This window comes from Bos javanicus, chromosome 9, assembly GCF_032452875.1.
Source record: "Bos javanicus breed banteng chromosome 9, ARS-OSU_banteng_1.0, whole genome shotgun sequence".
Taxonomy (NCBI): domain Eukaryota; kingdom Metazoa; phylum Chordata; class Mammalia; order Artiodactyla; family Bovidae; genus Bos; species Bos javanicus.
This window is the reverse complement of record NC_083876.1, coordinates 9,610,171-9,630,090: the sequence shown is the minus strand read 5'-3', so window position 1 is coordinate 9,630,090 and position 19,920 is coordinate 9,610,171. Positions and strand designations below refer to the sequence as shown.

The window sequence follows — 19,920 nt, the reverse complement described above, 5'->3', positions numbered from 1 at the left end:
GGACTCGCCTTTGAAAGATGGGAAGATTTCCTTCAGAAGCAGCAGTTATCTCTACCTGCACTGGAAAAATCATTTTAAAAAATCTTAAAAGCTGAGTTCATCACCTCCTACCATACACAACAACTGCTGCTTCTTCCAAAAGAGGTGTGGTTTCACAACATCAAGTTCTACTTTTATACTAATATCATGTCAAATAAGAAACTACACATTTTTGCCTTGGTGCTTCCCTTCTGTACTACAGAAACAGAAAATTTTAATTCCTACCTGACACAGAAACATAAAGAAGAATTTACTGTTTGTGGGCTGCTTTGAGATTACAGAATGAAATACATAATCCAGTTGCTCCTCGGCCCTAGAATAAACGCAAACTTCACTGAGAGTGACTGCTTCAGCAGATGCCTTCAAAATAAGATCCTACAATGTTTTTTATATAGAGAAGTTTTTTATAAGCCAAATTTTGATCACAATGAAATGGAGAAAAAAAAACCTCCCCAACTGTTTATAAAGTTCTTTTACCCAATTCACAAATTTAATACTTCTGTCCCCTTACTAAATTTCTCCTTTAGTAAGAACACTAATTCCCTAAGCTAGTAAAAAAATGTTAGCACTTACTGCAGAGAACAGAGACCATCACAAAAATGATGCGGTCAACTGCAATGGTAAATGTACAAAACATCAAATTAATAACTAATTTTTTTTAATTTTTGATAAATTTCACTTAATATTCGTTCTTGGACAATTGTATTTCCTGGAGGACAATAAAATCTCCAAAATTTAACCTTAGGTCTGGAGGTTAGCCTTTATATTTTCACCAAGCCTCTCCTCAAGTTGCTTCTTCTTGACATGTCAGGTAAACACAATTCTTGAAAATTAAAGGTTCGATCAGTTAAGTGTAACAGGTTACGGCTACTGTCACTCCTGTTGGTACTTCCAGTCAGTGAAGAAAGATTTCATGAAACTGTCAACTGAACTAAGGATACTGAGGAGTTACCTAGTTTAGGTAGAAAGTAAAAGAGACTAGAACTCTTCAGAGATTTCATAAAAAGTAAAACGGACAGGAGTTAAGAGACTCGACCTATGCAAACGAGAAAACAACAAGTTTTAGTGAGGAAAAAAGATCAAGGTTCGAGAGTTAAGGGTTGGGGACACGATGGAGAGAGGCGGGAGGACAGGGAGGGACATTCAGACGGAGAGGCGGTGAAGTCAGGGCAGAGAGGAAGGATTCGGGGCGCCGGGGCCTCCGAAGATGAAGTCCTGCGCCGAGAGATGCTGAAGCAAAACCCTGTCAGAAGCTAACGCAAGACGGGAAAGGCGAAGAACCCAAGAGGGGAAACGGACAGAGCGAGCCAAGGGAGGAATGACAGAGGGAGCGGAGAAGGGAGCCGGCGGCGAGCGAAGAGCCGGCCCGGGGGCGCCCAGAGGAGGGAGGGGACCCAGGAGCACCCCGCCTCCCACGGAGGGGCCGCCGGGGATGAGGGGCGCGGCGCGGCAGGGAGCAAGGCGCGAGGACGGACAGGGGGCGAAGAGCGGCCGGGGGCTCGGGGGCCGCGCGAGGGTCGGGCCCGAGGAGCGGCAGGCAGCGCGGCTCCACAGCCCGAGCGCGCCCGCCGGCCGTCCCCGCCGACCTTCAGCGGCCCGGCGCCGGCTCCAACCCGGAGCGGCCGGGAAGGGCCGGAGCCGCGAGCGGGGACCGGGCGCAGAGGAGGCCGCTCCCCGCCCGGCCGCGGGGAGGGGACACGAAGAGGGTCGCGGGGGTCGCGGCCCGGGACGGCCGGACGTCGAGCGCTCACCTCTCGCCCGGCTTGGCCTCCGCCGCCGCCGCCCGTCGAACCGAGGAGCCCGCGGTCTCTGTGGAAGGAGGCGGCCCCGCCCGGGTCAGCACCATCCCGCCGCGGGCCCCTCACATCGCCGTCGCAGCACCGCAACCTCCGCCGCTGAGGAGCCGGCTCGTAACCGCCGCCCGGCGAGCTGCCCCGCGCGGCCAGCGAGCATGCGCAGTGCGCCGGTGCCCGAGGGAGCGCCGCGGGCCGCGCTACCTGCGAGCCACAGGTCCCGGCCGCGGCCCCGCCCCCTGGCCGCCCTGCGGGCCGCGCCCTCCCCTCGCCAGGCGAGGCCCCGCCCTCCAAGGCCTGCGCCCCGCCCCCCGCGCGCGGTGCGCTCCCGGGCCTCGGTTCCAGACCCAGCGAAGACTGAGATTTTGAGAGCTGCGTCCACCCTATCGGGCTCAGGCTCCCAAACTCCCGCGAGAACGGGAAGTTGGCGTCAATAAAAGGCGCTGGCCCCCGGGAAGGGCCGGATTGCGGGCGTGAGGAGGGTGAGAGCTAGTTCTCGGGATAAGAGGGAGGGCGAGGAGAGCGACTGCTGGGCTGTAGTTCTCGCTTTGTCATTTACTCTTCCCTCTTCCTCACCTTCTGCCTCCAGTCCGGGGTGAAGAGCCTGCTCCTTAAGCAGTAGGAGGGGAAGGGACAGCTGCCGCTTGGGGGGCGGCGGCGCTCAGTTGCTGCCTTTGAGGGGAGGTATCTTTGTTGCTATGGTTACTGCTTGGCGACGGACGCCTGAACGTAGCTTTTCGATTCTCTTGACGGATCCCGAGAAGTATAATCCTTTACTTCATTCTCCCTAGTTTCTGAACCTTTTGTGGTGCGGAAAGCTAAGTGTGTTACAAAAGCAAAGTTGAAAAGAAGGAAGTTGCGGCTGAAGCGAGTGTTTTACAATTGTGGGTGTTTAGTGGTGATGGCGCTTAATAACACTAAACTGCACTTTTTAAAGTGGTTTAAGTGGTGGAGAGGGACGGATAAATTCGGCATTTTTGAGTAACAGGTACATACCATTATATATAAAATAGATAACCATTAAGGACATTCTGTATGGTACACGGAATTATACTCAGTATTTTGTAATAATCTGTAAGGGGAACGAATCTGAACCACTTCACTGTAAATCCGAAACTAACACCACATTGTAAGTCAACTATACTTAAAGAATAAAATTTGTTAAAATGATTGTATTTTATGTTATGTAATATAACAATAAAAATGAATTGCAAAGAAAAAGGTTTGTGCACCAATTTGGGAATAAAACCGATGCCTTGTAGTGTCGGACATTTGGGGGGCAGGTTTTGAATATAGTTTAACCTCTGGTTTTTCTTCATCTTAGTATATGATGTAAACATGCTTAAAAGTGCCTTTTTGTCCTATGATAACCAGTACATTAGTATTTACATGAAAGGCTTGCCACTGTAGTTCCTAATCACTGTCTTCGTAAAAAAAAAATTGCCAAATAGTGTTTTACTGTCCTTTTACATAAAAGTTTGTTTTGTGATTTGAATGTAACCTCACAATTGAAAGCCTTTTTCTATTTTTTTTTTTTAGTTCTTTCTTAGGAAAATATACTGAATATCCAATTATTTGCAGTTCCATATCTATACTTTGCTTAAACTTCACCCTGTGCCAAGATTCCTTCTCTATTAATGTATTCTTTTTGTTTAAATCGCATTTTAAAATCATCTGTGTGCCTAAGTGCACTAATCTTGGAGATTCCAACATGAATAAAACAGAACGTGGGTGCAGTGTTTATGGAACTGCCTCATAATGTGATGTGTGTAGTGTAGAGATGCATGCACAAGGAATTACTGGAGCTCAGAATAGGATTAATCCAATTTAGGTTGGGAGAAGTTATGAATCAAGAAAGACTTCCAGGAGGAAATGATTCCAGAGAGTTAATGCAGTGGAATATATGTGTGTTTGAGGGCAGAGTGTGGTAGGGAGAGGTGTGGGGAAAAGGATTGTTTGAACAAAACCATACAACCAGAAACTGATGTTTGCACAGAATGAGATTAGCAATTTTGTGCCACAATTTGGGGGTATGAAGCTAGAGAAGCAGGCAAAGTTCAGATCATGGTGCCCCTTTAAAGGATTTCAAGGAAAGATCAATTTAACTAGTATTTTCTCATTACTTATTCAATGTGTGCCAAGCACTGTGCTAGTTACTAGGATGCAATGAGGAGTGAGTCACTCCCAACTCTCAGGGAGTTTACAATCTAATAAGGGGACACAGGTACTTCACAAGTCAAAACATTGTACCAGAGTTAAAATTGGGGTAGGCAGAGGTCATCTGGCAGCCCACAAGAAGAGCTCCCTTCTAACTAACCTAGAAGGTTAGACAAGACTTCTGGAAATGATTCGTCAAGAGAAAAATATAAAATACTCTCTTAAAAATTAGAAAATATTTATCTCCTGACATATTATTAGAGTGCAGAATGCCTTGATCTAGGTGTCAGATTACCTGGTTCAGGTTCTAGCTCTGCAGTACACTGATCTGAAGAGTCTGTATAATCTATGTAATTCTAACTTCTTTAGATCTCAGTTTCTCTTGTAACAAGAGAATCAAATTATATTGTGTCTAAGGTCTTTTAGAAATTTTATGACTTTCAATTTACTTCCCGTTTATCTCCCCAATTTTGAGTCAGTCTTTATGTTGATGATTAACGGTTTTGTGTCACACTTAACATGCTTACCGTTTAAACTATGTCATGTTATATGTCATTTTCTATCCAAGCCATGCATGCTCAAGGGATGCAAAGTTGGGATACTTTTTATCCCGTGGTTTACTAGCTATGGTCTACGTGATTTAGCTTTGGCATAGAATGTATTCAAATATTTCCTAAGTCCTTCTAACTAGAGTGTTCTCTTAAACTTCTACACAGTCGCACAATATTGGCTCAGCTGAAGACTGAGAGGTTAGAAGAAATGAATATTGTACATCTGGAAATAGCCTAGTGGAAAGATATCTATTTGTTGCTAGACATCAACTCACTCAGCAAGTAAACTTACTTTTTCCTTCTGGGGATTTATGATGGTTAAAATACTCCTGTTGCTTTAAGGAGGTCACTATCAACTGTAAAATTTTAAATTAACGTTAAGATGTAGTCAAAATAATTCCACAACATTTTCCAGGAATATGATTCTTTATGGCATTTTATACATGGAATTCTGACTTCCTTTAAACAATTTTTGTTTTAAGAATTGGATTATTTTCTAATAAGTAAAGTATTATAATATTCAGTTCAGTTCAGTCACTCAGTTGTGTCCGACTCTTTGTGACCCCATGAATCGCAGCACACCAGGCCTCCCTGTCCATCACCATCTCCTGGAGTTCACTCAAACTCACGTCCATCGAGTCGGTGATGCCATCCAGCCATCTCATCCTCTGTCGTCCCCTTCTCCTCCTGCCCCCAATCCCTCCCAACATCAGAGTCTTTTACAATGAGTCAACTCTTCACATGAGGTGGCCAAAGTACTGGAGTTTCAGCTTTACCATCATTCCTTCCAAAGAAATCCCAGGGCTGATCTTTAGAATGGACTGGTTGGATCTCCTTGCAGTCCAAGGGACTCTCAAGAGTCTTCTCCAACACCACAGTTCAAAAGCATCAGTTCTTCAGCGCTCAGCTTTCTTCACAGTCCAACTCTCACATCCATACATGACCACTGGAAAAACCATAGCCTTGACTAGATGGACCTTTGTTCACAAAGTAATGTCTCTGCTTTTCAATATGCTATCTACGTTGGTCATAACTTTTCTTCCAAGGAGTAAGCATCTTTTAATTTCATGGCTGCAATCACCATCTGCAGTGATTTAGGAGCCCCCAAAAAACAAAGTCTGACACTGTTTTCCACTGTTTCCCCATCTATTTCCCATGAAGTGATGGGACCAGATGCCATGATTTTAGTTTTCTGAATGTTGAGCTTTAAGCCAACTTTTTCACTCTCCACTTTCACTTTCATCAAGAGGCTTTTTAGTTCCTCTTCACTTTCTGCCATAAGGGTGGTGTCATCTGCATATCTGAGGTGATTGCTATTTCTCCCAGCAATCTTGATTCCAGCTTGTGCTTCTTCCAGCCCAGTGTTAATAAAGTACTAAACCCCCTTCTGCAGCAACCATTCTTGAGTCTGTTTAAAATACAGATTTAATCATTTGCAAATACTTGAGAGCATGCTCGCTGTACTCAAGACAAGTTCTTTAAAGGTTATATAATATTACCAAATATGAGATGGGGCAAAACAAAGTTTCATTATAAGACTTCCTTCATGGGTTAGTAACAACTACAAACCAGAAGGGCAAATGTATTACTTCATAACTTAATGTCATAACATTTTTTTCATGACTTAATAACTATGAAGGAACAATCACAATAAAAGTCTTCCCTGTAATACAATAGCAATCCCTCAAAAAAAAAAAAAAAAAGGCAGTTTTCTTTCTTTCCTTCTTTCTTTTTCTTTCTCTTTTTTACCAGATAATATTGGTTGCTTCTGAGAGGGAAACTTGGAGGGCTGGGCTTTTGGTGAGGGAATGGAAAGAAGTATTTCTATTGTATATTCATCTGAGTTTGAACCTAGTGAGTATATTAAAGGAAAACATATTCAAATCTATATTAAACAACACGGTTTTTTAAATGTATGTAGTCTTTAATAATGATACTACAGAAAAAAGAAAACCCAATAACTACATAATGGATAAAAATGCAAACGAGTTTTTGCGATACAGTGTGAAAGGGGCAAACAGTGACTCCTTGGCTGCAGCTCTGGTAATCTGGATTTCCTAAAGCCAGAGAGTCTGCTTGGGTTATTCAGAAAGACTCTGTTAAGAAGATGTTCCTCCTACCACCACCCCCACTGAATCATTCCTGTGAAGAATAATTATCTCGTACCATGTGACAGTACTGATTTCTGAATTATTCTCTTCCTCATGTGCTTAAAGCGTACTATGATGTTTTTAAAAAAATAATGTTTATACTAGTTACAATTTGATCTGTGATAGCAAACATATCAGGGCAAGTGTCTCACTCCTCTAGTGACTCACACAGTCTTATCTCAAATCCCGATCCTTAACTCTAGCCACAAATATTCTTTCTGCCTCCTATCAGACCTTGTCACAGAGCTCTCCTGCCAATTCCTCTTACTCAATGCACCCCAGACCCATCTTGCTCTCCCCTCCCCTCACACACAGCTCCATCTCCCTCTCCACCTCCCAGCATCTTTTAGTGATCCTCCGCCCCTGCCATTTATGGATTGAACACATAATCGAACATTCAAAATAGTATTCTAACATCTACAACATATATTTGCATAACTTTCTTTTCTAGCTTCTTGATCTGTAAGATGGGCATCATAATAAGAAGCTACTTTATGAGAATGTGAAATTGTGTGTGTCCTCAATCATTAATTTATGTCCAACTCTTTTCAACCCCATGGACTCTATCCCACCAGGCTCCTCTGTCCATGGGATTTTCTAGGCAAAAATACCGCAGTGTGCTGCCATTGCATCCTCCAGAGATCTTCCCAACCCAGGAATCGAATCCCTGTCTCCTGCATCTCCTACACTGACAGGCTGATTCTTTACTACTGAGCCACCTGGGAAGCCCTATGAAATTATTACAAAGATCTTTTACCAAAAAAAAAAAAAAAAGGTACGTATTTCTGATTATTCCTGGCACTGGAAGGAAATATGATAAGTAATGGGACATTCGCAGGTCAGTTTAACTTATATTAAGCATCCATCCATAATTAGTATTTAATTTCCTCTTAAAAAAAACACAATGCTAAACTCCCGTTATAATTTGTGGACTATAGAGAATGCAAAATTAACCTCTTATGTTTAAAATCTCTTCACCAGAAAACTCTTCTTTCCACTTCTTAGTTTTTACATTGGAAAGATTGATGGAAACACAGTAGAAGGAAAAAAATCATTTTTCTATATTACAGTTCTCATTATGTCCCACCCCCCCCCCGCCCCCCGAGAAGTGAAAGTCTCTCAGTCGTGTCCAACTTTTTGTGACCTCATTGACTATAGAGTCCTTGGACTTCTCCAGGCCAGAATACTGGAGTGGATCCCTTCTCCAGTGGGTCTTCCCGACCAAGGCATAGAACTGTGATCTCCTGCATTACAGTTTGATTCTCTACCAACTGAGCTATCAGGGAACCCCTTTTCCCTTGGGTAACTACCAAATTTATCTATCCTTAGATTTATTTAAAGTGTTCAGCAGTTGCCAAATTTCTCTCAGGTATTGAAAAAATAAAAGCTTCTTTCTTTAAAAAATACAAATTTATTTATTATTTTCATTGTGTTTTTAAAAGCTACCTAAACCACTATTTTTTAAGTATTCAGGGGAAAAAGCAGTTTAAAGTGATCTGGGAGGTGAAGAAATAGTTAGCTTTTGGATGATTCTATTTGTAGAAATTCCTTGACAAGAACATATGCCCTTGTACTTGCTTTTACAAGTTAAGAAAAAATTTTCTTGGCAGTTGTTTTTCTTTTTTCTTGCTTTATCACCATGCAGAGTTTAAGAACTGAAAGCTAACAGAAGATTTTACTGTAACTCCTTTAAGAAAATATCTTCTACTCATTTTTTGCAAGCAAAGAAGTGCTCAAAATCCTTCAAGCTAAGCTTCAACAGTCCATGAACCAAGAACTTCCAGATGTACAAGCCAGATTTAGAAAAGGCAGAGGAACCAGAGATCACATAGCCAACATTCGCTTGATCATAGAAAAAGCAACGGAATTCCAAAAAAATCTACTTCTGCTTCATTGACTATGCTAAAGTCTTTGATTCAGTTCAGTTCAGTTCAGTTCATTTGCTCAGTCGTGTCCGACGCTTTGCGACCCCATGAATCGCAGCACGCCAGGCCTCCCTGTCCATCACCAACTCCCAGAATTCACTCAAACTCACATCCATCGAGTCGGTGATGCCATCCAGCCATCTCATCCTCTGTCGTCCCCTTCTCCTCCTGCCCCCAATCCCTCCCAGCATCAGAGTCTTTTCCAATGAGTCAGCTCCTTGCATGAGGTGGCCAAAGTACTGGAGTTTCAGCTTTAGCATCCTTTGTGTTGATCACAACAAACTGTGGAAAATTCTTCAAAAGATGGGAACACCAGACCACCTTACTTGTCTCCAGAGAAACTTGTATACAGGACAGGAAGCAACAGTTGGAACTGGACATGGAACAAAAGACTGGTTCCAAATTGGGAAAGGAGTACATCAAGACTGTATATTGTCACCCTGCTTATTTTACTTAAATGCAGAGTACATCCTACAAAATGCCTGACTGCATGAATCCCAAGCTGGAATCAAGATTGGGGGGAGAAATATCAACAATCTCAGATATACAGAAAGTTAAGAGAAACTAAAGAGCCTCTTGAGGGTGAAAGAGGAGAGTGAAAAAGTTGGCTTAAAACTCAACATTCAAAAAACTAAGATCATGACATCCAGTTCTATCATTTAATGGCAAATAGATGGTGAAACAATGGAAACAGTGACAAGCTTTATTTTCTTGGGCTCCTAAATCACTGCAGATGGTGACTGCAGTCACGAAATTAAAAGATGCTTGATCTTTGAAAGAAAAGCTATGGCAAACCTAGACAGCATATTAAAAAGCAGAGACACCCACTTTGCTGACAAAGGTCCATACAGTCAAAGCTATGGTTTTTCCAGTAGTCATGTACAGAGGTAAAGGTTGGACCATAAAGAAGGCTGAGAGCTGAAGAGATGATGCTATCTAATTGTGGTGCTGGAGAAGACACTTGAGATGTCCCTTGGACAGCAAGGAGGCCATAACTAGTCAATCCTAAAGGAAATAAACCCTGAATATTCACTGGAGGGACTGATGCGAAATGCAAAGAACTGGCTCATTGGAGGAAAAAACCCCTGATGCTGGGAAAGACTGAGGGCAGGAGGAGAAAGGGGCATCAGAGGATGAGATGGTATCACTGACTCAATGGACATGAGTTTGAGCAAACTCTGGGAGATAGTGAAGGATAAGGAAGCCTGGCATCCTGCAGTTCATGGGGTTGCAAAAGAGTTGGACACAACTTGGAGACTGAACAACAACAATTTTTAGGTGGTTTAAATTGATCATATAAATACTACATTGTCAAGATTGAAATCTGTAGATGAAAATTTTACAAGTTTTAAAGCGAAATTTTATTAGATTTAAAAATAGTTTATTGAGATAGAATTGACAAAAATTGCACTTATTTAACATGTACAATGTATGTTGATGTTTGTAACATCATCACAGAAATCAAGATAAGGAGCATATTTAATGACCATGAAAAGTTTTCTTGAGCCTCTTTGTAACTCTATATCCTGTCCCTTTCCCTATCCATGCTAAACCCTATGCAAACCCAAACCAATTTATTTCGCTATAGGTTAGATTTCATTTTCTGGAATTTTATATGAATGAAATCAATCATATAATGCCTACATTTTTTGTCTGACTTCTTGCACTCAGTGCAATTATTTTGAGATTCATCTATGTTGTTGTACATCCCAATAATTTATTCTTTTTTATTGTTTAGTACATGATTTTGCCAAGAAAACGCACTGGTCATAGCAAACACCCTCTTCCAACAACACAAGAGAAGACTCTACACATGGACATCACCAGATGGTCAACACTGAAATCAGATTGATTATATTCTTTGCAGCCAAAGATGGAGAAGCTCTATACGTCAGCAAAAACAAGACTGGGAGCTGACTGTGGCTCATAACATGAACTCCTTATTGCCAAATTCAGACTGAAATTGAAGAAAGTAGGGAAAACCACTAGACCATTCAGGTATGACCTAAATCAAATCCCTTATGATTATACAGTGGAAGTGAGAAATAGATTTAAGGGACTAGATCTGATAGAGTGCCTGATGAACTATGGAATGAGGTTTGTGACATTGTACAGGAGACAGGGATCAAGACCATCCCCATGGAAAAGAAATGCAAAAAAGCAAAATGACTATCTGGGGAGGCCTTACAAATAGCTGTGAAAAGAAGAGAAGCGAAAAGCAAAGGAGAAAAGGAAAGATATAAGCATCCGAATGCAGAGTTCCAAAGAATAGCAAGAAGAGATAAGAAAGCCTTCTTCAGCGATCAATGCAAAGAAATAGAGGAAAACAACAGAATGGGAAAGACTAGAGATCTCTTCAAGAAAATTAGAGATTCCAAGGGGACATTTCATGTAAAGATGGGCTCGATAAAGGACAGAAATGGTATGGACCTAACAGAAGCAGAAGATATTAAAAAGAGGTGGCAAGAATACACAGAAGAACTGTACAAAAAAGATCTTCACGACCCAGATACTCACGATGGTGTGATCACTGACCTAGAGCCAGACATCCTGGAATGTGAAGTCAAGTGGGCCTTAGAAAGCATCACTACGAACAAAGTTAGTGGAAGTGATGGAATTCCAGTTGAGCTCTTTCAAATCCTGAAAGATGATGCTGTGAAAGTGCTGCACTCAATATGCCAGCAAATTTGGAAAACTCAGCAGTGGCCACAGGACTGGAAAAGGTCAGTTTTCATTCCAATCCCAAAGAAAGGCAATGCCAAAGAATGCTCAAACTACTGCACAATTGTACTCATCTCACATGCTAGTAAAGTAATGCTCAAAATTCTCCAAGCCAGGCTTCAGCAATACGTGAACCGTGAACTTCCTGATGTTCAAGCTGGTTTTAGAAAAGGCAGAGGAATCAGAGATCAAATTGCCAACATCCGCTGGATCATGGAAAAAGCAAGAGAGTTCCAGAAAAACATCTATTTCTGCTTTATTGACTATGCCAAAGCCTTTGACTGTGTGGATCACAAGAAACTGTGGAAAATTCTGAAAGAGATGGGAATACCAGACCACCTGACCTGCTTCCTGAGAAATCTGTATGCAGGTCAGGAAGCAACAGTTAGAACTGGGCATGGAACAACAGACTGGTTCCAAATAGGAAAAGGAGTACATCAAGGCTGTATATTGAACCCTGCTTTTTTAACTTATATGCAGAATACATCATGAGAAACGCTGGACTGGAAGAAACACAAGCTGGAATCAAGATTGCCGGGAGAAATATCAATAACCTCAGATATGCAGATGACACTACCCTTATGGCAGAAAGTGAAGAAGAACTCAAAAGCCTCTTGATGAAAGTGAAAGAAGAGAGTGAAAAGTTGGCTTAAAGCTCAACATTCAGAAAACGAAGATCATGGCATCTGGTCCCATCACTTCATGGGAAATAGATGGGGAAACAGTGGAAACAGTGTCAGACTTTATTTTTCTGGGCTCCAAAATCACTGCAGATGGTGACCGCAGCCATGAAATTAAAAGATGCTTACTCCCTGGAAGGAAAGTTATGACCAACCTAGATAGCATATTGAAAAGCAGAGACATTACTTTGCCAACAAATGTCCATCTAGTCAAGGCTATGGTTTTTCCTGTCGTCATATATGGATGTGAAAGTTGGACTGTGAAGAAGGCTGAGCACCAAAGAATTGATGGTTTTGAACTCTGGTGCTGGAGAAGACTCTTGAGAGTCCCTTGGACTGCAAGGAGATCCAACCAGTCCATTCTGAAGGAGATCAGCCCTGGGATTTCTTTGGAAGGAATGATGCTAAAGCTGAAACTCCAGTACTTTGGCCACCTCATGCGAAGAGTTGACTCATTGGAAAAGACTCTGATGCTGGGAGGGATTGGGGGCAGGAGGAGAAGGGGATGACAGAGGATGAGATGGCTGGATGGCATCACCGACTCAATGGACGTGAGTCTAAGTGAACTCTGGGAGTTGGTGATGGACAGGGAGGCCTGGTGTGCTGCGATTCATGGGGTCACAAAGAGTTGGACATGACTGAGTGACTGAACTGAACTGAACTACTCCGTTGGATTAGTCACCTCTGGCTACAACAGAACACCATAGACTGGGGGGCTTAGACAACAGAACTTTAATTCCCATAGTTCTGAAAAGTCCAAGATCAAGGTCCTGGCATGTTTGGCTCCTGATGAGAGCTATCTTCCTGGCAGCTGAAGGCTGCCTTCCTGTTGTGTCCTCACATGGCAGAAAAAGAAAGAGCAATATCTTCTTACAAAATCACCAATCCTATTGAATTAGAGTACCACCCTCTAAACTCATTTCAGTTCAGTTCAGTCACTCAGTCGTGTCTAACTCTTTGCGACCCCATGAATCGCAGCACACCAGGCCTCCCTGTCCATCACCAACTCCTGGAGTTCACTCAGACTCATGTCCATCGAGTCAGTGATGCCATCCAGCCATCTCATCCTCTGTCATCCCCTTCTCCTCCTGCCCCCAATCCCTCCCAGTATCAGAGCCCAGCATCAGTGTCTTTTCCGATGAGTCAACTCTTCGAATGAGGTGACCAAAGTACTGGAGTTTCAGCTTTACCATCATTCCTTCCAAAGAAATCCCAGGGCTGATCTCCTTCAGAATGGACTGGTTGGATCTCCTTGCAGTCCAAGGGACTCTCAAGAGTCTTCTCCAACACCACAGTTCAAAAGCATCAATTCTTTGGCGCTCAGCTTTCTTCACAGTCCAACTCTCACATCCATACATGACCACTGGAAAAACCCTAGCCTTGACTAGATGGACCTTTGTTGGCAAAGTAATGTCTCTGCTTTTCACTATGCTATCTAGGTTGGTCATAACTTTCCTTCCAAGGAGTAAGCGTCTTTTAATTTCATGGCTGCAGTCACCATCTGCAGTGATTTTGGAGCCCCCAAAAATTAAGTCTGACACTGTTTCCACTGTTTCCCCATCTATTTCCCATGAAGTGATGGGACCAGATGTCATGATCTTCGTTTTCTGCATGTTGAGTTTTAAGCCAACTTTTTCACTCTCCTCTTTCACTTTCATCAAGAGGCTTTTGAGTTCTTCTTCACTTTCTGCCATTAGGGTGGTGTCATCTGCATTTCTGAGGTTATTGATATTTCTCCCGGCAATCTTGATTCCAACTTGTGCTTCTTCCAGCCCAGCGTTTCTCATGATGTACTCTGCATATAAGTTAAATAAGCAGGGTTCAATATACAGCCTCGATGTACTCCTTTTCCTATTTGGAACCAGTCTGTTGTTCCATGTCCAGTTCTAACTGTTGCTTCCTGACCTGCATATAAATTTTTCATTTAACCCTAAATGCCTCGTAAGTCTTATCTTCAAATACAGTCTCATTGGGGGTTAAGGAATCAATGTATGATCTGGTGATAGCAGTAGTGGTGGAGTGATGTTTCCAGTTTTGGATATTTACAAATTAAACAGCAGTGAACATTTTTACATGTATTCATATGAATGTATACTTCTCTTTGATAATACCTAGGAGTGGAATGAATGATCATATGGCAGGTTAGTATGTTTAATTTTTAAAAAAACTATCAAATTGTTTTCCTAGTGATTTAATTAACTTTCATTTCCACAAGCAGTATTTGAAAGTTTCAGCTGCTTCAAATCCTTTTGAACTTGGTATGGTCAATCTTTTTTAATGTTAGTATCTTAATAAGTATATAATGATATTTTATTGTGGTTTTAATTTATATTTATCTAATAACTAATGTGTGGAGAGAGACTTTTGTCAGGAGTTCTTTGTCATCATGTAACTTTGATGAAGTGTTTGTTTAACTGTTTAGCTTTTTTTCACATTTTGTTATGGGTTGTTTTCTTGTTATTGAGTTTTGAGAGTTCTTTATATATTCTGGACACACTGATCTAAGGTCACAAGATTTTCTCCTGTTTTGTTATGAAAGTTTTAACATTTAAATCTAAAATCTACTTTGAGTTTATTTTTATATGTGAGATATGGATTGGAATTCTTTACTTTTTGCATATTGAAACCCATTTTTTTCAGCACCATTTATTGAAAAGACAATTCTTTGTCCATTGAATTACTTTGCATCTTTGTTGAAAAAATCAGGTGATGATATATGAGTGTTTATTTCTGAACTTCTATCCTATTCCATTGACCTATTGGCATATATTTATGCTAATATGGCTATGTTTTGATTAGCTTTATTTTTTACTTTCATAAGTCTTAAAGCTAGGTAAAAAGTTTTTCAACTTTATTCTCTCTCAAAATTATTTCTGCTATTATACATCCTTTGCATTTTCATATGCATTTAATTAGTTTGTCAGTTTCTGCATTAATACTTGGCTAGAGTTTTGATTTGGTGGTATATTGAATCATTAGATCAATTTGCAAAAAATTGACATCTTAATAATATTAATGATTATCATATCTTCTCATTTCTTTTGGTCTTCTTTGAACTCTCTCAGCAATATTTTCAAGTTACAGAGTCCAGGTCATACATATATTTGTCAAATTTATCCCTAAGAATTTCATATTTTGATACTATTGTAAATTTTATTGTTTTTAAATTTCCAATTGGTATTTGTATATAGAGAAACAATTGATTTTTGTAAACTGTTATATCCTGCAACTTAGCCACACTTACTTAAAGGTTATAATAGCTATTTGTGTAGATTTCATTGGGCCTTCTATGTAGATGATAACATCATCTGTGAATGAAGATAGTTTTACTACTTTTTAATCAGAAGGCCTCTCATTTATTTTTCTTGCATTATTGCACTAGCTAGAACCTCCTATACATTGTTGAAGTAAAATAGTGAGATCACCATCCTTGTCTTAATCTTAGAAAAAAATATTCCATCTTTCATATGAGGTTTAATGTTCAGTTCAGTTCAGTCGCTCAGTCATGTCTGATTCTGTGACTCCATGGACTGTAGCATGCCAGGCCTCCCTGTCCATCACCAACTCCCAGAGCTTGCTCAAACTCATGTTCATCTCATCAGTGATGCCATACAACCATCTCATCCTTTGTTGTCCCCTTCTCCTCCTGTCTTCAATCTTTTCCAGCATCCAGGTCTTTTCCAGTGAGTCAGTTCTTTGCATCAGGTGGCCAAAGTATTGGAGTTTTAGCTTCAGCATCAGTCCTTTCAATGAATATTCAGGACTGATTTCCTTTAGGATGGACTGGTTGAATCTCCTTGAAGTCCAAGGAACTCTCAAGGGTCTTCTCCAACACCACAAAAGCATCAATTCTTTGGCACTCAACTTTCTTTGGAGTCCAACTATTACATCCATACATGACTACTGGAGAAGCCATAGCTTTGACTAGACAGACCTTTGTTGACAAAGTAATGTCTCTGCTTTTTAATATGCTGTCTCCATTGGTCATAGCTTTTCTTCCAGGGAGCAAGTGTCTTTTAATTTCAATGTTAACTGAAGTTATTTGTTTGGTTTTGGCTTTTGTTTGTTTACTTTTTTTGGTAGATGTCATTTCTCAGGTTGAGGAAGTTCTATTTTTGGTTTGCTGAGAATTTTTATCAGGATTGAACATTGAATTTTGTCAACTGCTTTTTCTGAATCTATTGAGATGAATATATAGTTTTTCTTTATTAGCTTGTTAATATGGTGAATTACATTGAGCAATTTCAAATACTGAAGAAATCTTCCATTCCTGGACAAACCCCAGTTGGTCGTGATGTATTGTCTTTTTAAAATATAGTGTCAGACTCAATTTGCTGAAATTTTGTTTATATTTTTTGCATCTATGTCAATGAGGGATATTGGACTATAGATTTTTTTTCTTATAATATATTTATCTTATTTTGCATGCGTGCTAAGTCACTTCAATCATATCCAATTCTTTGCAGCACTTTGGACTGTAGTCTGCTGAGCTCCTCTGTCCATGGGATTCTCCAGTCAAAAATACTGGGGTAGGTTGCCATTCCCTTCTCCAGGGGATCTTCCCAACCCAGCGACTGAACCGCAGTCTCCAGCATTGCAGGCAGATTCTTTACCATCTGAGCAACCAGGGAAGTTCTTGTCTTGTTTTAGTATAAGGGTAATACTAACTTCATAAAATGAGTTGTGGAATACTCCTTCCTGTTTTCTGGAAGAGTTTGTGTAGAATTGATATTTTAATTTCTTCCTTAAATGTTAGGTAGAATTCCCCAGTGAAGCCATCTGGGCCTGAGGTTTTCTTGGTGAGAAAAAAGTTTTAATGACAAATTTATCTTCTTAATTTTTTTTTATAGATTTAAGGCAATTATGGGTATTATCTTCAGTAAGCTTTGATAATCTGTTTTTTTCAAGAAAAATTTGTTAATTTCATTAAGTTGTCAAGTTTATTGGCATACAGTTTTTCATAATGCTCTCTCAAGACCTTTATAAAAGCAGCCCAAGAAGGCACCCTTTTCCTTCCCACTATGCAAGGACAGAGTGAAAGGATGCCATTTGTGAACCAGGAAGAGGGCCCTCGCCAGACACTGAAACTGATAGTGTCTTAATCTTGGATTTCTATCTTCAATAACTATGAGAAATAATTTTATGTTGTTTACAAGTTACCTAGTTTATGGTATTTTGTTATAATAGTCCAAACAGAGTAAGACAAGGACTTAGGGTTTTCTAAGAGTCGGACACGACTGAGCGACTTCACTTTCACTTTTCACTTTCATGCATTGGAGAAAGAAATGGCACCCCGCTCCAGTACTGTTGCCTGGAAAATCCCATGGATGGAGGAGTCTGGTAGGCTGCAGTCCATGGGGTCGCTAAGAGTCGGACATGACTGAGCGACTTCACTTTCACTTTCCACCTTCATGCATTGGAGAAGGAAATGGCAACCCATTCCAGTGTTCTTGCCTGGAGAATCCCATGGATGGAGAAGCCTGGTGGGCTGCAGTCATGGGGTAGCACAGAGTTGGACACGACTGAAGCGACTTAGCAGCAGCAGCAGCAGTCTCTTACTAAAATAAGGGAACTTCCAGTTTCCTAGGTAATACTTCATATGTAGTGTCCTGAAACAGGAAGATGTTAATCTTCCTTTGAGTTTTACATGACTTAAAGCTTCCTTTAAGGTAGAAACCATGTTTTGTTCTTCCTTCTATGACAAAGTGCCTTGCACAGAGTGGGCTTCAGTGAATGTTCTCTTTTGTATTTATGCTGTCAGATACTTTGTTTCATTTCATGAAATAACTCACTAAGAATGCATGTTAAGATGATATTTACTTTAAAATTCTGGGCCTCTGAAAAAAATTGAAATAGAACTCATGTACCCATTTTTTAATCCTTAAGGAATTAATACTTAGTGGTAAAGAACCCACCTGCCAATGTAAGAGATATAAGTCATATGGTTCAGTCCCTAGGTCAGGAAGATCCCCTGGAGGAGGGCATGGCAATCCACTCTAGTATTCTTGTTTGGAAAATCCCATGGACAAAGGGGCCTGGTGGGCTACAGTCCATTGGGTCTCAAAGAGTCGGACACGACTGAGCAACTTAGCACACCACACAGACACAGCGCAATATCAGGGCAATAAAACTAGTCCTGCTTGAAATCAGCTAATGAATCCTTTGTAAACAAATGAATAATCTGCCTTTCTTACAGGTAGACAGAGAGCATAAGATTTTAAATTGAGGATTTTCAAATTTGATGAAGATACTTTTATTTAGCCTATCTCCTTCTTTCTGTCCACAAGCAAATAAAAGAGCTTTGACATTCTGCAGCTGATATGTTCAAGGTCCCTTGAGTCATTTGTCTAAAACTGTCTCTATTTCACTGATAATAACAAGGCCACCAGTTAGCCCTTCTGCTTTTTCTTCTTCTATTTCTTTTTGTTATTTTTAGTTTACTCTGAGTATCTGCAAATTTCAGTTGATGTCCCTTCAAGGCATCTCCCAGTGAATTTTCTAACTGAAAATTTCATTGTTGTCAAGGTTGTGCGAAAATTCTTTGGTAGCTATCTAGGGTCAAGTGTAGATTTCTTAGCAAGCCCTCCACAGACTTGTAAAGTCTGAATCACAGATGGGAATGATATAGGCAGAAGGAACAAAAAGTGCCTGGGGCTCATGGGGTCAGGAAAGGTGTTTAAGGAAGGTGACTTTAGTTGGCTTTTACAGAGATGAGAATTACTACTTGTCACCCAGTAGAGATCAAAGTTGTTGTTTAGATATGAGCTTTTAGGTTGTTTGTTTCTTGTTCTTTTCAGCAGAAACAACCCTTTAGAATGGCAAAAGAACCAAAATAATAGGATGAGGATGAAAAACAAAAAGTAGTTGTGTATATGAAGTGAAGCGCCTGGTTAATGCAGTGGTGTATGTGTGTATATTTAAGGGAGGGAGATAGGAAGATAATTTATCATTTATAGGTGTTCAGATTCTTGTATATTTCAGGGAGGGAGATAGGAAGGAAGATAATTTGTCATTTATAGGTGTTCAGATTCTTGTATATTTCAGGGAGGGAGATAGGAAGATAATTTATCATAATTTATAGGTGTTCAGATTCTTAGGCAGCATGCTTACCTGATGGAAAAAGACCCTTGCTTGGAGATCCTTGATCTGGAGTTGGATACAGTGACTGAATGGGATTTTGAACTGTTTTCTTGTGAAGGGGTAAGTAGGGAAGAAGAGTGAAAGTCTGTGTCATGCCCAGGAGGCTAGACCAGGGAAGGTTGCTTCACTGTTTAATCCTATTTCTCTCTCTTTCTGGTACATGTTACTTTACATTTCCAGCCTCCCATAGTAGAAGCAACCATGTGACTAAGTTCTATCAGCAGGACGCTGGTGAAAGTGATGGGTACCATTTCCTGACCTAGCCCATAACAGAAGTTTCCCATGTGTGATTTTCTCTCTCTCCCTGTCTGCTGGTCAGATGTCAGTTCTCTGGTAGCCTCAGAGGTCACGTATGAAGACGGCAAAGGCCCGTAGTGATGAGGTGGACAGTACATCCCACGTTACCCCCGTGGTCACTCAGGGCATCATCAAGGTAAAGATAATGGCCAGAATTTCCGCCAGACAGGTAGTGAGGGACTTGCTTTTTTAAAAATATATTTCCATGTAATATATTTCACACTTACATAAAAATACGGAGAGAAGTATAAAAATGCCTGAGCCTTCACATCCATTTTTGTCAAATCTTTATCTGTTTTTTTTCCCTTTGTGATTCTCAGTGGTTTGCATTTTGGCTACTATGAGGTTTTCATATAGTGGCCTACATGTGCATGCGTGTATACTCAGTTGTGTCCGACTCTTTGCAACCCATGGACTGTAGCCCACCAGGCTCCTCTGTCCATGGGATTTCCCAGGCAAGAATACTG

The 19,920-nt window shown here is 40.8% G+C and overlaps 2 protein-coding genes across 6 annotated transcripts in view; one reads left to right on the top strand and one right to left on the bottom strand.

Moving 5' to 3' along the window:
* FAM135A (family with sequence similarity 135 member A) overlaps window positions 1–1,808 on the bottom strand; it is a 154,208-nt gene extending 152,400 nt beyond the window's left edge. For 3 of the 5 annotated variants that reach the window (XM_061427132.1, XM_061427133.1, XM_061427137.1), the window contains exon 1: window positions 265–980. The gene's annotated coding sequence lies outside the window, so the exon portion shown is untranslated. Of the gene's footprint in view, window positions 1–264; window positions 981–1,790 lie in introns of those variants that run through there. The other 2 variants (XM_061427131.1, XM_061427136.1) reach the window with 1 other exon arrangement.
* On the top strand, window positions 949–10,787 carry LOC133253667 (collagen alpha-1(XXVII) chain-like). Its single transcript, XM_061427138.1, has 3 exons — window positions 949–2,820; window positions 4,706–4,822; window positions 7,266–10,787. The coding sequence occupies exon 1, from the start codon at window positions 1,358–1,360 to the stop codon at window positions 2,267–2,269; it is 912 nt and encodes a 303-aa protein (XP_061283122.1). The 5' UTR covers window positions 949–1,357; the 3' UTR covers window positions 2,270–2,820; window positions 4,706–4,822; window positions 7,266–10,787.
* Window positions 10,788–19,920: the final 9,133 nt, after the last annotated feature.

Excerpts from the sequence above, each read along its gene's own strand:
- LOC133253667 (XM_061427138.1), top strand. The coding sequence starts at position 1,358 with ATGACAGAGGGAGCGGAGAAGGGAGCCGGCGGCGAGCGAAGAGCCGGC.